This window comes from Sus scrofa, chromosome 13 (genome assembly GCF_000003025.6).
Source record: "Sus scrofa isolate TJ Tabasco breed Duroc chromosome 13, Sscrofa11.1, whole genome shotgun sequence".
Lineage (NCBI taxonomy): Eukaryota > Metazoa > Chordata > Mammalia > Artiodactyla > Suidae > Sus > Sus scrofa.
The window spans coordinates 70,555,584-70,571,307 of record NC_010455.5 but is presented as its reverse complement, the minus strand read 5'-3'; the positions used below and the strand labels follow the sequence as shown (position 1 = coordinate 70,571,307).

Below are 15,724 nucleotides of genomic sequence, written 5' to 3'. Positions count from 1 at the left end.
TGGACCTGGCTGGGCCCTGCCCTCGATGCATCACTGGAGAAAACTGGAAAGACCTCAGCCCTGAGACTGAGCTGGTTCCACTCCAGTGCTACTCAGCAGCTTCTACTCCAGACCTGCCCAGCTCCTCTTTGGGGTCTGCGCAGCCCAGCCGGGCATCCCACGGGCTGTTCCCAGTGGACCTCCCAGCTCCACCTGCCTCTGCCCTCCTAGGAGTAGGGCGAGTTTGAACTGGGTACCCGATCTGGGTGCGAATCCTGCCCCCCGCTCCCCCCCGCCAGCTCTCTTGGTTATGTGTGGCCTCGGCTGGGGCCCTCTTCAGTGGCGTCAGTCTTTCATCTATTCAGTGGGCCCAAGGAAGGGAGTATCCGGTTCTGAAATGGTTCTGCAGTTCTCAGTACCATCTGCAGACCACTCGCCTCCACAGGGCGGCCAGGGCCAGGTAGGGTTGCCAGGCTGGGCTCATGATAGACAGAAAATGAACCTCGACATGGATGCACTTAGAAATTACAATGCTAAGTGAAGTTGATCAGACACAAACGTCGTATGCTATCACTTAAATGTGGAATCTGAAAAAAAGGATACAATGGACCTCTTTGAAGAACAGATACTGACTCACTTTGAAAAACATATGCTTACCAAAGGGGACAGGTTTGGGGGAGGGATGGACTGAGGGTTTGGGAGAGAAATGCTCTAAAATTAGGTTGTGATGATGGTTGTATAACTATAAATATAACAAAATTCATTGAATTAAAAAATTAAATTAAATTAAAAAAAATGAATGTTGCCTAAACTTCATACCTCACACAAAATTTAACTCAAAGTGTATCATGGGAGTTCCCTGGTGACCTAGTGGTTAGGATTCAGAGTTGTCACTGCTGTGGCTCAGTTTTGATCCCTGACCAGGAACTTCTGCATGCCATGGACTTGGCCAAAACACAACAGCAAAAAACCAAATATAATAACAACAAAACCACATCATACACTTAAATGTAAAATGCAAAATTATAAAACTTTTAGGAGAAAATTCAATTTGGGAATTAGGGTGAGGCAAGGAGTTCATTTTGTTCTGTATTTTTGTTGTTGTTGTTATTTTTAGGGCTGCGCCCTCAGCATATGGAAGTTGGACCCCGGCTAGGGGTCCAATTAAAGCTGCAGCTGATGGCCTACACTAAAGCCAGAGCAACACCTATGCTGCAGCATGCAGCAATGCCAGATACTTAACCCACTGAGCAAGGCCAGGGATCGAACCTGCATCCTCATGGATACTAGTGGTGTTCTTAACCTGCTGAGTCACCACAGGAACTTCCAAACACATTTTTAAAATAAATTTTAAAAAGAAATAAACTTTAGTTGATTTTAAACTAATTAATTAAAAAAAAAAGGATGGACTTAAGTGTAAGATGTAAAATGACAAAGCTTTTTGAAAAAGAAAAAAAAAGTAGGGGAAAATCTTCAGAACCAAAAGCTCAGCAAAGATTTCTTAACACAAAATCACTATCCAGAAAAGGAAGATTTGATAAATTGGACCTTATCAAAGTTGAAAAGTTTTGCTCTGCAAAAGAGCCTATCAAGAGGAGGAAAAAGCAAGCTATAATTGGAGGGAAAACCCTGCAAACCAGGTGTCTGATAGAAAACTAGCATCTAGAACATACACAGGAATTTCGAAACTCAACAGTAAAAACCAAATTTACTTAGGAGTTCCTGCTGTGGTGCAATGGGATTGGCGCTTTCTCTCCAGCACCAGGACGCACGTTCAGTCCCCAGAGCAGTGCAGTGGGTTGAAGGATCTGGTGTTGCCACAGCTGTGGCATAGGATGCAACTGCGGCTTGGATCTGATCCCTAGCCTGAGATCTCCATATGCCTCAGGACAGCCAAAAAAGAAAGAAAAGAAAAACCTACTCAGAAAGTGGACATGAGACATGAACAGACATTGTGCTGAAAAGGATGTGTGGCTGGCAAATTCACACACGGGAAGATGGCCCACATCACGAGCTGTTAGGGCAGGGGTCATGGTGAGACTGGCACATACCTCTCAGAAGGACAACACTAAACAACAGTGACAACTGGATGCTGGAGAGGATACAGAAAAACTAGATCCTGTGTATACTGCTTATGGGAATATAAAATGGCACAGCCACACTGGAAAAGTCTGCACTTTCGTACAAAGCTAAACACACAACTACTGTACAATCCAACCTTACACACTTGGGCATCTACCCCCAAGAGATGGAACCTCATGTCCACACTAAAACCTGTGCATGAATGTCCACAGCAGCCTTATTTTTAATAGTCTTGAACTGGAAACAACCCAGACGTCCTTTAGCAGGTGACTGGTCAGAGAGACAGGGGCACATGGATACCATGGAACTCAGCTCAGTACAAAAAGGAGCAGGCTAGGAGTTGCTGTCATGGCTCAGCGAAAATGAATCTGACTGGTATCCATGAGGACAAAAGTTCGATCCCTGACCTTACTCAGTAGGTTAAGGACCTGGCGTTGCCGTGAGCTGTGGTGTAGGTCACAGACGCGGCTTGGATCTGGTGTGGCTGTGGCGTAGGCTGGCAGCTGCAGCTCCGATTCACCTTTTAGCCTGGGAACCTCCATATGCCATGGGTGCGGCCTTAAAAGATAAAATAAATAAATAAAAATAAAAATAATTAAAAAGGAGCAGACTATTCAGAAATGCAACGAGGTGAGTTGACGGGACTATGCTGAGTAGAAAAAGCCAGCCTCAAAGGTTACATACTGCACAATTCCATTTCTCTAACACTCTCAAGATGATAAAATTGTGGAAGTGGAGAGCAGATGAGTGGCTGCCAGGGATGGAAAGGGAAGGAGGAAATCAGCTCCAATGGTGGCACAGAGGTTCTGTGTTCTGAGTCGTCCTGTGTTCAAAGCCAGAGCTGTCTGGGACCATGAACTACGGCTTCACGAGCTGTCAGGAAAAACTGGGCAAAGGGCACACAGGATCCCTCTGAATTCTCCCACCTGCATCAACCATATCTCCACTTCACAAGTTTAATTTAAAATTGCACGAAACTAGTTCCTGTCATGGCTCAGTGGAAACAAATCTGACTAAGAACCATGAGGTTGAGGGTTCAATCCCTGGCCTTGCTCAGTGGGTTAAGGATCCGGTGTTGCTGTGAGCTATAGTGTAGGTCGCAGACACAACTCGGATCTGGTGTTGCTGTGGCTCTGGCGCAGGCCAGCAGTTGCAGCTCCGATGAGACCCCTAGCCTGGGAACCTCCATATGCCGCGGGTGCGGCCCTAAAAGGACAAAAGACGAAAATTAAATAAAATTGCAAGAAACTCCTTTCAGTTTTGAGATGAACAATGAATACATTGCTGCCATAAGTTTGCCTCACACAATATTTGGGGCATACTTGTATTGAAAAGCATTCATCATCTCAAATGTAAGCTGGGAGTCTTGTTTTTTACCTGGCAACCCCTACTCTCAGGAAATTCCCCCAGGTAAGAGGAGACACCTGTCATGCATTCAGTCACTCAACAACTATTTTCTGAGCACATAGTCTGTGCCATGCACTGTTCTAGGCACAGAGGATACAGTTGTAAACTCATGCATGCCCCCCACCAACCTCATGGGGCTGACAATGTAGCAAGAGGAGACAGTAAATAGAGACATAAAGAGCTGTGTAAATAACGTAATTTCATATGGCGGTAAGTCATATAGAAAATAAACAACAAAAAAAATTAAAAATAAAAAAAAGGAGTTCCCGTCATGGCACAGTGGAAATGAATCTGACTAGGAACCATCAGGTTGCAGGTTTGATCCCTGGCCTTGCTCAGTAGGTTAAGGATCCAGTGTTGCCATGAGCTGTGGTGTAGGTCGCAGACGTGGCTCAGTTCTGGCGTTGCTGTGGCTGTGGTTATAGTCAGCAGCTATAGTTCAAATTGGACCCCTAGCCTGGGAACCTCCATATGCTGTGAGTGTGGCCTTAAAAAGACAAAAAGACAATTCAAAAAAAAAAAAAAAAAAAAAGGCGGCATGGTGTACAGAGAGAGCGACATGGTTGTAGGGGAGGAAAGTCAGGGAGGGCTTCCCTGGGGAGGGGGCCTCTGAGAAAAGACCTGAAGAATAGAAGGAACCAGTTATGCAAACATTTGAGGGAAGGGCATTCCAGACAGGGAAATAGCAGGTGCATAGGCCCTGGGGCAGGAACAAGTTTGACTCCAGGAGTGTGTGGTTGGTGTCCAGTGGGATCCAAGAACCTTGTAGCCCCCAACACACATGTCAGAACTACAGGACCCTTCTGAGACATAAGGTCCCATCATAGAAGAAACTGAGGCCCTGGAGGGTCAGGATGTACCTGAGGCCACCCTATCCAAGTCCCTCAAGTTCTAGCTGGAAGCCTTTCCCTCTGGGAAGGGAAGAACCCACATGCACACCTGACCTGGAGGGGAACGGAGGGCCCGCAGCCCGCGGAGGCCTTCTCACAGGTGGGGCCTGCTTCCTCAGGCCCTCAGCGTGCCACTGCTGACCACTCTATCTGGTCAGCTATGCAAGTGGCCCTCAGGACAGCAGAGAGGAGCATAGCTGAGCAAGCCTTATCTGGGCCCCGCCCCAGCTGCCAGAGGCCAGGTCCCTGGTGTCCCCTGACTCACAGGCCTGCCTACAGCCAGGGCAGGGTGGGAATCCAGCTCCCAGCAGCGCCCGGACCAGACGGGGCAGGGCAGGAAGGGACAGGACCAGCGCCCTCCGTGCGCAGAGGCTGGGCAGGCACTGGGAGGTGACTTCTCACTCGGTGAAATTCCAAGCCCCTGAGCTCACCTCCCTTGGAGCAAGCGGCACATTCCAGCAGGGGCCAGCCCCGTCCCAGCTGGGCCCCCATTCCCAAGGCTGCCTCTCTGGGGAGCAGTCACCACGCTCCCAGGAGGCGGTTGCGGCAGGCCCTCCCTCCCAGGGGCCCCCCGAGTTCCCAGCACACTTCACCCCCAGTGAACAGCCAGACCTCAATGGCATGCCAAGCCCAGTGCAGTATCATCAGAGAAGGGTGGAGAGGCCGGCCCCCTGCACCCTGCCTGGCCTGGCTTCAGGAGCCCTGATGCATCAGAGGCCGACTCAGAGCACAGTGCTCAGGATGCATCCAGAAGGGCCCACCTTCCCGTCTGCTCTTCTGCTTCCTCAGCCCACTTGTCCTACTGTCCATTTCTCCAGGGCTGTGCCCAGCTCCAGGCTTTCCCACAAGAATCTTCCTGCTGGGCAATCCTGCCAAATGCCTCCTGTTGGTTGGTGGCTGCCAGGAAGTGGCTCCAAGTGACTTCTGTGCAGGCCCCAGGGGCCCCTGGCATGTCTATCTGCTGCCCCAAAGCACCCTAGCCATCATCTCCCCTCCAGTCTAGTGAGGCATGGTGCCTACCTAGCCACCCCAAATTCCACCCAAAGGGGGTCCCGCCGCTTCTGCTCCCTGAAGAGCCATCCCTCCCTCCCACCCATGGCCCCAGCTAGACTGAGGCACCAGCTGCCATCCTGCCTCCTGCACTCTGTTCTCTACTTCGTCCCAGAGAGGGCCAGACCTGCCCATAGCATGCCCCTTCCAGAGCTTCCTCAGGAACTGCCAGCATAAGGGGGAAGCCCACTCCTGGGCTGGGCACTCCAGGCCCTGCATTTGGCCCCAGCCCCTCTGCAGCTTTACCACCCATTATCCCCTTCTTCCCAGATACACAGGGTCCGCCCCCACCTGAACAGGCTTCTTAGGACTTCAGGCTTTTATTTATGCTGTTACTTCTTGCTGAACTTCCCTCTCTCCCCATTGCCTTGTCTACCCAGAGGACTCCTATTTATCCCTCAAAACCCTCCTAGTGAGGAGCCCCCTCCACTTGCCTCTAGAGGTGTCCTGACTTCTCCAAGAAGGAGCTGTTCCCTGTTCTGAGCTCTCGCGCACCCTCTGCCTGGCCTTTCTGCTGTGGTTTATGGCCCTGAATCCGCATTTTTGCTCCTCTCACCTGCCTCCCTCACTAGGCTGAGCGCCTTGAGGGGAAGAGGGTGTGAAGTTCACCTTGTCACTGCCCAAAAGGTTGGAAAGAAATGATGCAAAGGCACAAAGATCCTGCTGTCCCGAGATTTCACCCCCTGATTTGGAAACCTTTCTCCCTCCCCACCAAAGACCCTGGTTCCAGACCACATGGGTGAGGGTGGAAAACATCCTACAATCCCAACCTGCACACACTGTGATTTCAATTCCTAAATAATGGCCCTCAGATTCCAATAGAGAGTATGATTCTAGAATCACCTCCCCAGAGATCTGTTGGCTCTCCCGTTTCTGTCTTCTAACCTAACAACTCTGATTTGACACCACAGACCACACAATTGCAGGAGCCAGCACCAAACACAGGGGACAACCGTGGTGCCACGTATCCCACCCCAAGCCTTGCGGCCCCATCTTCAGGGAACAGCCTGGCTCTGCCTGGGGCCAGACCCAAATGGAGATCTGTGAGGGCAGAGACCCTCCCCAGCTGTTCCTTCTGGTTGGCCAGCAGAGGCCATGGGTTCCCCCGCAGCCCAAGGGGCTGCCTGGAGGATAGGCCCTGGGTCTCCCCTCAGTGGGTCTGCCACCACCCCGCCCCGGGACGCACACTCCCTCCCCAACCCCTCTCCACCCTTTCTCTTGCACCAGCTGCCAACAAGCCCCAGAGCCTGAGGTCAGGTTGGGTCTTGTCTCCTTGTGGCAGGAGGAGGGAGCCAGTGATAAATGCATCTGTGCTCCCTTCCAGGACGTGTAGCCAGGAGCAGCTGCAGGCTGGTCCAACTTCACTGCGTGTGGGACACATGGAAGCCTGTGGTGGGAAGAGGTTCTGGGACAGGGTCTCATGTCCCTGAATAAATGGCAGGCTGCAGGATCCCAGGGGTCTCCCACGTGTGCTCTCATCTGGCCCTGACTGGCATCCAGAATAAACTGAGGATCACAGACCCATCTGATAGATGAGAAAACTGACGCCCTGAAAGGGATGGAGCCCAAAGCTGATGTACACTGACCCTTACACATGTGCCCCCCACTCCCCAGCCCCAGCTAGACAACTGTCCTGCCCCTAATCACTTGTATACCTGTCTGGGCCCTTGGGTACCCCATGGCAGGGAGTGAGGGGCTAGGCTGGAAGACCACCTTTCTACTGTGCTCTGGCTGAGTGGAGTGGCCACTGCCCCGGGCAGTTGAAGGCCAGCCAGGACTCTCTTTGGGCCTCTGTATGTACCTCCGCACCACAAAGGGGCTGGACTAGTGGTTCATCAGGCCTTTCTTGCGCACACGGGGAGCTCCAAATTCTACCTTTTGGCTCTGGAAAACATACAGTGCCTGGTTGAACTGCTGTTCCAGGAAGCCACCCTCAAGGGTCCTCTTGAACCAGTGAGGCTGGGCGGGGGACAGGTGTGGGGCAGGGCCCTCCCCCTGGGCTGGGAAAACCATTCTAGCTCAGAAGTATCAAGTCAGGGCAAACCCACACTCCACCAAGATGCCCAGAACCTGTTCCTGACCCTGCCCAAGGCCTCACTCTGTTCTGTGACTTGCCCTGTCTCCCCTGCTCCAGAACTACCAGCAGCTCCCCAGTGACTGGCGGATACTTAACCATTCACTTCACATAGACAGACAGCGCCTCTGGATGTCAGGCCCCGGGGTGCAGCTGTGAACACATGCAAGAAGTCTCTGCCCTCATCAAGCTCATGATCTAAAGTAGGGAGAAGCCCTCAGAATGGGGCACCATCTGGGAAAGGCTGGAAGGTGTTGAAAGGGAAGGTTGCCTGAGGAAGAGATGCCTGGGCTGGGACTCGAGCAGTTAAGGACAGGGCAGCCCCAGGAGACAACCCACAGCTTTCACCCCCTGGCCTGGCAGGTGACCTTGAGCCCCCCTCCCCCACCCCCACCGCTGCTCCCCCCCTTCAGGGACCCACAGACCAGCCAGCCTGGGCCCCTGAACCTCTGGGCCTCTGGCCACGACTTCTTCACACCAGACCTGGGTGACCTCCATCTCTCCTCTACCAAGCCGAAACTCACTCCTTTTCTGGGGCCCACCTGCTCCAGGAAGCCCCCTGAGGTTGGTCTTATGACGTCTGATGGCTTCCATCATCTGCCCGGACAGTAGCCATGGCCCTCGCGCCTTTGAAGCTGGTGGCTCAGAAAACCCTCCCCCACCTGATGTGCCCAGGAGCTTCCTGACCCCCAGCTAGGCACCTCGCCTTTACTCCCTGGGGCCCGACCAGGTGGCCACACGAGAGGACAGTGAGGAGAGGGAAGCCACCTGTCTTCCTGTCCACTCCCCAGGACAGAGCTTCAGGGCCAGGAGGGAGCCTGGACCTGTGATCTCAGCCCTGAGAAGTGATCTGACCACAGAAAGTGGGAGGAATGAACCGCTGAGCACCCTGGAGGACTGTGCTGCCCGGAGCAGGCACTCCCCGCTGCAGGACTGGCCAGGTAGGGTTGGCAGGGCCTTGCAGTCTCCCCCGGGGCCTTCATCCCAATGCACGCCAGGTAAACAGCTGCTCTGTGGCTCACTGTGGCCCTGGGAGGCTTTGACACACGGATGTGGCTGGAGGCTGCAGAAGAGGGAGAGGGTATAGGAAGGCAGGGGGAAGGACCTGGCACTTGCCAGGTAGCTGTGCACCCAGGGCCTCCTCCCTAATGAGGGGTGTGGGCCACCCCAGCCCTGCTCACCAGATAGCTCCCTCCCGAGTGACACCTGGCTCAGTATGTGGCCACACCTACCTCGTGCCAAGCCCTGGGTAAGGGCTCTCCTGCCTCCTCACCTCAGCCTAAGGGCACTCCTGCCAGTTCTGCTTCCCTACCATGAAGAAATGAGTGACGGAGCCAGGATTTGAACCCAGGTCGTCCACTGCCAGCCCCGCTCAGACCAGCAGCCTGCATCGCACAGAAAATGCCAACCAGAAAGCCAGGTGCCAGCTTCACTCTGCCTTTGCTCAAGGGGCATGTTACTTGGCCACTCTGTGCCTCCACTTCTTCATCTGTAAAATGGGATGACAATGCTCCCATTCACAGGGGTGTCATGAGGATTAGTGAGCTGACACGTCCGGAGCTAGAGGCCTGCTGGACCAGGAATGTACTCGAGCCAGACAAGATCACCTATGGGCAGGTGGGCCACCCTCAGACAGCTTGTGGATTTCTCAGCCCCTACAGTAAATTTTTTTCTTTTCACATAAACATGCACATTTTTTTTTTTTTAACAGCCGTACCTGTAGCAAGCATACTGACATTCTTAGGCTAGTGTCAAATTGGAGTTGCAGCAACAGGCCTACATCACAGACACAGCAACACAGGATCTGAGCCACATCCGCACCCTGCACAGCAGCTTGTGTCAACGTCAGATTCTTAACCCACCGAGTAAGGCCAAGGATAGAACCTCCATCCTCATGGACACTATGCTGGGTTCTTAACCCACTGAGCCACATAGGAAACTCCTCCTATTTATATTTTTAAAGAGTTACTGGTGACTACCAATTTTAAATGCCAACACCTAAAAAATGAAGTGCATATGCATGAAAATCCGAGTCTAAAATCAGAGGATACAGCCACCCTGGGCCTTAATGCACTGGAGCTAGGCTGGGGGCCCCCGGCATGGGGTCTGTGTTCCCCAACTCACTGCAGCCCTATGCAGTGTCCTTCTTTTTTGTCACTGTTGCTCCTGCCTGGCTCCCCAGGCACCCGTGTTTGCAGCCCTCTGCAGTAGTTCCCCCCCACCCCCCCATAGCTGGCACTAAGCCTTCCCTCCCCATCCTCCCCAGCTCATGGAGCCGACAGCAGACCTTTCCCCTCCCAGGACCTCCTGGGGCTGCGGGCTCCAGACTGGGCTCTGAGCACCTCAGCCCATCCAGGCACTTCCAGAGCCCACTCCCAAGCTCAGGCCTCAGCCCAGGACACCACCTGGGCCAGGGAGCACTGGCTTGGGTACCTGGAGATGCCTGTTCAAGCTGCCTCTGTTCAAACACAGTACTTCCTAGGACAGGGGTGAGCTCACATCTTCCTGGATAACTCAATCCAGTTCTCAGTGCACTAGCCAGTCCTCACACTGGCAGGACCAACCCTGCTGGGACACCCCCACCCCATGGGGTCTCACTGCACGCTGTTTGGGCAGGTCCATCTGCTCCCTTGCCTGGGACAGCAGCTCCTTGCAGGATGGCATGTCCAGCCCCCTTTCTAACCCAGCCACCTCCTCCAGAAACATCCCAGGATAGCCCTGACTCTCTTCTGAGCTGAGCCCAGAAGGTGGGAGGACCAGAGAAGGCAGGGAAGAGAGCATGGTCACCTCCATTATTTTGAGCTCCAGATCTTGGTTAAGGTGACCAAGGATAGGTTAACCCTGGCAGCTGCCCCACAAGGATGGCTCCTATTGAACTCACCTCAACCCCTTCCCACAATTGGACTGTGTACAGCTGACTTTATGGGCCCACAGATGAGAGTTCACATCCGTCCCTTTTTCCATCTTGCTGAGTTACAGTCAATATGTTTTAACAGAGACTCAATGATTCAACCTCTTTGGTAACCGACAAGCTTCATGCCACACAGAACTCCTGACCAGCAGCAAACCAACAACAGATTCAAGCAGAGCCCTGTGGCCCCTCACCAGAGACCCAATACCAGCCGTTCCAAACAAGCTGTTTTGCAGCATCTCTGCAAGAGCTGCCCGGCTCCCCTCCCTGGCTGCCTACCTTTCGGCCTGCCTCGTTATTGTGTAAGTTCATGAGAGTCCGGGCATTCTGCTTGATCTCCCGGGCATCCACAAAGACCTTGGCGAAGCCGATGCCGTAGCGGATGTCGGCAGAGCAGCCACCCCACTTCCAGCCCTCGTCCCGGTGGTACTGGCCTTGCTTCTCCTTGTCGCAGCCACAGTCGCTCAGGTTGCCCTGGGTGCAGGCAGCAGTGATGGCGTGGGCCACGCCGGCAGCGATGATGGCGTATGTGAAGGCAGCCTCGCGGCTCCCTGTGGGGAGAGGGTGGGAAGACGGGGGTCAGGACCGGAGCATCCCAGGAGGGCGCCGGGCCCAGGGTGGAGGGGTGGGGAGGCTGAGTTTGCCATGCAGGATGCACAGAGACTGTTTACACCATGGAAGCTCTGTCCTGAGCACCCCTCACACAACGCCTGGTCCCTCCCTGTCACCGAATGCCCTTGGGGAGTTGCCTGGGCACTGGAGGAGGGAGGCAGGCAGGCCAGCCACCCAGCTCTGGGAGGCCAGATGAAGACACACACACACTGATATGGCCACGGACGCTGCGTGTGCATGCATGCGCACACACGCACACACACACACACACACACACGCACATAAGCATACACAAAACTCGCAGTGCCTGGTGATGAAGTGTAAAGCAGCATTTCTTAAACACTCATAATGAACACAGGCTCTGGGGCCAGAGGCCTGGGCTTGAACCTGAGTTTCTGGCTCTGACATTCAGCCACTGACAATCCTTCCTATATCTCAGCGCTGTAAAATGGGGACACAGCAATGGTCCCTTTCTCATAGGAATGGCAAAGAATGACAAGAGTTTGTCCATGCAAAGCTCTCAACTCTCGACCTGGCTCATGGCACCTGCCTGACACAGCAGATCCTGTGCTCACGGCCTTGCTATGTGTCATGATTGCCGTGTCACCTACCATGTATGGGTCTGTGCCCTTTTCTTCTCTGTGGCCCCCTCACTAGACTGTGAGCATCTCCAGGGAAGGCCTGGACCTGTGCCCCAGGGCCTCAGTCTGACCCAGAAGATAAGGGCTTGGAAGGGGAGGGACCTGCAGAAGGGAAGGCAAAAGGGACAAAGATGGCACTAGGAGGGCAGTAGGGGGTCTGGAAAGCCACTGAGGTATCACTTTTGCATAGATCTTCCCAGCTGCATGGACCCGGCCCTGCTCGGAGGCTGGGAACCATCTCTAAGGGCCCTGCAGGACGGTGCTGGGTACCAAGTGGGGTGAAGGGTACTGAGTGGCTGGGGTGCCAGAGACAGAACCCTGGGTGGGGAGCCGCTCGGGCCTGGTGCAATTATGTGCCTCCACCCAGCCTCCCAGCCTCTCTGGGCCCAAGAGTAGTGGCTATTGCACAGGATGGAGATGAACCAAGGCCATAAGTACCGGGCAGCCCTGAGTACCAGGTAGCCAGCAAGTCGGCTTAGAGCCGGGGTGGGTGGGGGTCAGTCAAGCAACTGGAAGGAAGATGCCCCAGGGGTGGAGGAGTGGTCCAGGAGGTTGGGGTCTGAAGCAGCACCTGAGGAGGCAGAGGAAGCAACAACTTCCAAGATGCCTTGAGCCCCAGGTCACTGTGACCCAGAGGCAGGTACATCTTTTTTCACCCACCACTCCTTGCCTTCGAGGTTCCCTCACCTGGGCTGCTAAGATGCAAGCAACCTGCAACCTAGACCCCCAGCCACCTCTCTTCCACCCTGCAGGCACAGAGACCTGTATGCCTGCTGGACCAATGGCTTCGCCATGCCGCCCCACGGCCCTGACATTCCATGACAGCCCTGTTAACATAGCTGCTGAATGCCTGGTTCAAGAACCAGCTCAGTCACTGGCTGACTGTGACTCGGCTAAGTTCCTCCTTCTGAGCCTCAGTCTGCAGGCACCAGCTCACAGCACCGAGGACCAAACAAATAGACACATAATGTACTAGAGGAGATAGTGGCAGTGAGATGAGACTCTCACGAGCGTCAGAGAGAGAATGATCAGGTGGAGGGTGTACAGAGGAGAGGACTGGGGTTGGGCAAGGAAATCCCTGTGCCGCCACTTTAACTGTGTGACCTTGGCTGAGTCACCCAACTGCTCTGTGCTCTAGTTTCTCCACTGTAAAACAGGATGACGGTCACCCACTTTATTTAGGGAGGTTGAGCGAACCAAGAACTGTCCCCAGGGATGAAATTATTGCAAAGTGCAGTGGACCCACCGGCAGCTGAAGGGAGACTGTGTCGCCTTTATTAGACCCAGAAATAGAGCAGCAAGTTCATGGCCAGGTGGGGAATGGGGTGGCTTGCCCCCTAAGACCTGCCCTTCCCCCAGGGTCCTCCCTGGGTATGGGGCTGGGGACAGTGTGCGGGGCTCTGCCACCCAGGGGGTGGTGGCTCTGGGACTCTCTAAGCCCCCTGAGGACCACATGACAATGCAGGTGCCAAGGGCAAGACAACTAACCAAACACCACTGTGCTGACAGATGGCTCTGGTTCCCACCCAGGGTCTGTGGCCCATCCCCCAAGGTGGGTGGGAAAAGGGCAGCTTCTCAGCTACAACTCCCATGAACTCAAGGTGCACTCCAGACCAGAGCAAAGTCTCCTCAAGGGCATGGCCTTCCCTGCCCGCCAGGCTGGCTGTCACCTCTACACCCACTGCCCCTGCACTCACTGAAACAGAGGGACCATCATTCTTAGCTGCCCAGCTCCCAGAGACCCAGGGACTGGCTGATCAAGTCCAAGACTTGCAGATGCCAAAGGGTCACCACTGACTCCTGCCACTGACCTTGACATGGGCCTTGCCCACCAATGTTAGACTAAGACTGCCCCATTCCCCCTGCTTCCCCTCCTCACTTACCATCCGGGACGCTGCCCTGGTCAGTGGGCTGGCAGTGTAACTAACATTAGGCCTATTAACCTGTTTAAGCCTCTGTCACTTCCTCTGTGAAACAGGCATGACAATAGCATCTACATACTGTGGACTAGTGAGCGACTGAGTCCCAGAGTGCGGCATTTGGCACAGAGTAAGAGTTCCACAAACACTAGCCACTGTCCTGTTACCATTATTACCAGTGAGTGGTCCCATCTCGCCTGGTGGAGCTCCGTGATGCTCTGACAGCCCGAGAGCTGCATGTAGAGTCAAGTGTGTGGGTGGAACCAGCGCCTGGCTGTCCCCAGCCAAATGTGGGGTTCATGTGTGAGCGAAGCTTTGTCTGTCTTGCTCCCACTGGTTGCAGCCCTCACCATGGTGTGGGAGGGAGGAATGAATGAGCAGGCCTCACTCCCGACCCTGCCCTGCAAGAAGCTGGGTGACCTGGGGCAAGTCACTGGGCCTCTCTGAACCTCCATTTCCATATTTGCCAGTTTCACCACTGGGGGGAGAGGCAGCCGTCACCTGGCATGTGGCCAGCGTATAAATAAACAGCAGTGGGCATTATACTAATTCTAATGGATGGCATCACCAGCACCAACGGGAGGTCCAGAGAAACCTTCCAGCTTCAGTTTTCTCCGTGGTCCTCCTGCCATCTCAGACATAATTACTGTCTGTTCCTCTCACCACACCTACCACTCCCACTGCCCCAACAACACAATTTCCTTGAAGGCAGTGCTCTGTCATGGGCCCTGTCAAGTCCCTGGGGACACACTTGTAGTGGGCACATGTGAATGAATAGATGGAGGAATGAATGAACATGCCAAACAGTGGCCCCAAGCCAGGTGAGCTTTACTTAGTGCTTATTACTGGCCAGGCTCCATGCTAGGAATCTAGAAAAGTGCTCTGCTCACCTATTCACAAGGAAGCCCCCCAACCGGGCTTCAGAGAGGCTCTCTTGGCCAGGCAGGTGCGGGGCAGCAATGGGCCCCACCTGTCCAGCATGACCTCCCCCAGGGCAGCAGCACAGGATCAGCCAAAAGCCTGGTGTTTGGGGGCTTTTTGGTTGAGGGGAGAGGGTGAAAAGAAAGTAACCTGTGTTAAGCACCTCCTATGTGCCAGACTCACACTTGGGGGTGCTTCCCAACAGCCCCGTCAGGCAGATGCCATTCTCCACAATGTCACAGATGAAGAAAGCGGGGCTCTTGAGAAGTAAATGGATTCCCTGAGGCCACCAGCCCAGAAACCAGCTGGAACTGGGGATCCAGGCCCAGGGTGGCAGCATCCTCACTCAGTCCCGGGCCCCCTCCCTCCCCAGCTCCTCACTGCATGAGAAAGCCCCCCAGTGGAAAGAGAGTCCCTCAGCTTAAGGCATTGACCCTCATCAAGATGCCTTTATTTCTGCCATTCATTTGTTATCAGCTACAATGCCAATAAATGGAGTTCCCGTTGTGGCTCAGCAGGTCAAGAATCCAACCAGTATCCATGAGGATGCAGGTTTGATCCCTAGCTTTGCTCAGTGGGTTAAGGATCTGGCATTGCTGGGGCTGTGGCGCAGGCCAGCGGCTATAGCTCTGATTCAACCCCTAGCCTGGGAGCCTCCATATGCTGTGGTGAGGTCCTAAAAAACAACAGCAAACCCCCACACCAGTAAATAATTTATAAGAGCCATTCGAATGGGATGGCATGCTGAGAACATGGTGTGACAGCAGAAAGAAAGTAGAGAAGGATCCTGGAGTCTTAAAATCTCACACTCTCAGCATGAAAGGCCACGTTCAACTCCTGTCCACACCACCTTCACCTGCCCCAGGTGAGCAGCAATTCCTTATTTCACCTGGGGGGAACTGGGGCTGGGAGAGGGGACCTGCCCAGACAGAGCTGGGATGCAAACTGGAGGCACGTGTCACCTCTAGCCACCACAGAGGACTCCCCCAGCCCCAGACCACGATTGCTCCCCCAGGACAACCCCTCTCGCAACCTGGGAAGCCCCTCCATTCAGGAGATTTTCTGAAGCCGTCTCATCTGTCTTACTCTGGTTGTCTGCAAGGCGCTTCTAAGGTGTCTGCTTTACTGCTGTGGAAACAGAATGAGGTGGGAGGCCCCAGGGCACATGATTCCAAAGAAGACTGGCGAAGTCATAAAATGCTTACTATTTGCCAGCCTCTTTTGTATGCACTCAGCAC

General features: G+C 54.0%; 1 protein-coding gene across 1 annotated transcript in view; it reads right to left on the bottom strand.

Moving 5' to 3' along the window:
* Positions 1 to 15,724, bottom strand: part of WNT7A (Wnt family member 7A) — a 63,663-nt gene that overhangs the window by 31,157 nt on the left and 16,782 nt on the right. The window contains exon 3 of the mRNA XM_003132396.5: positions 10,673 to 10,944. Coding sequence (XP_003132444.1) covers positions 10,673 to 10,944 — 272 coding nt within the window. The remainder of the gene's footprint in view (positions 1 to 10,672; positions 10,945 to 15,724) is intronic.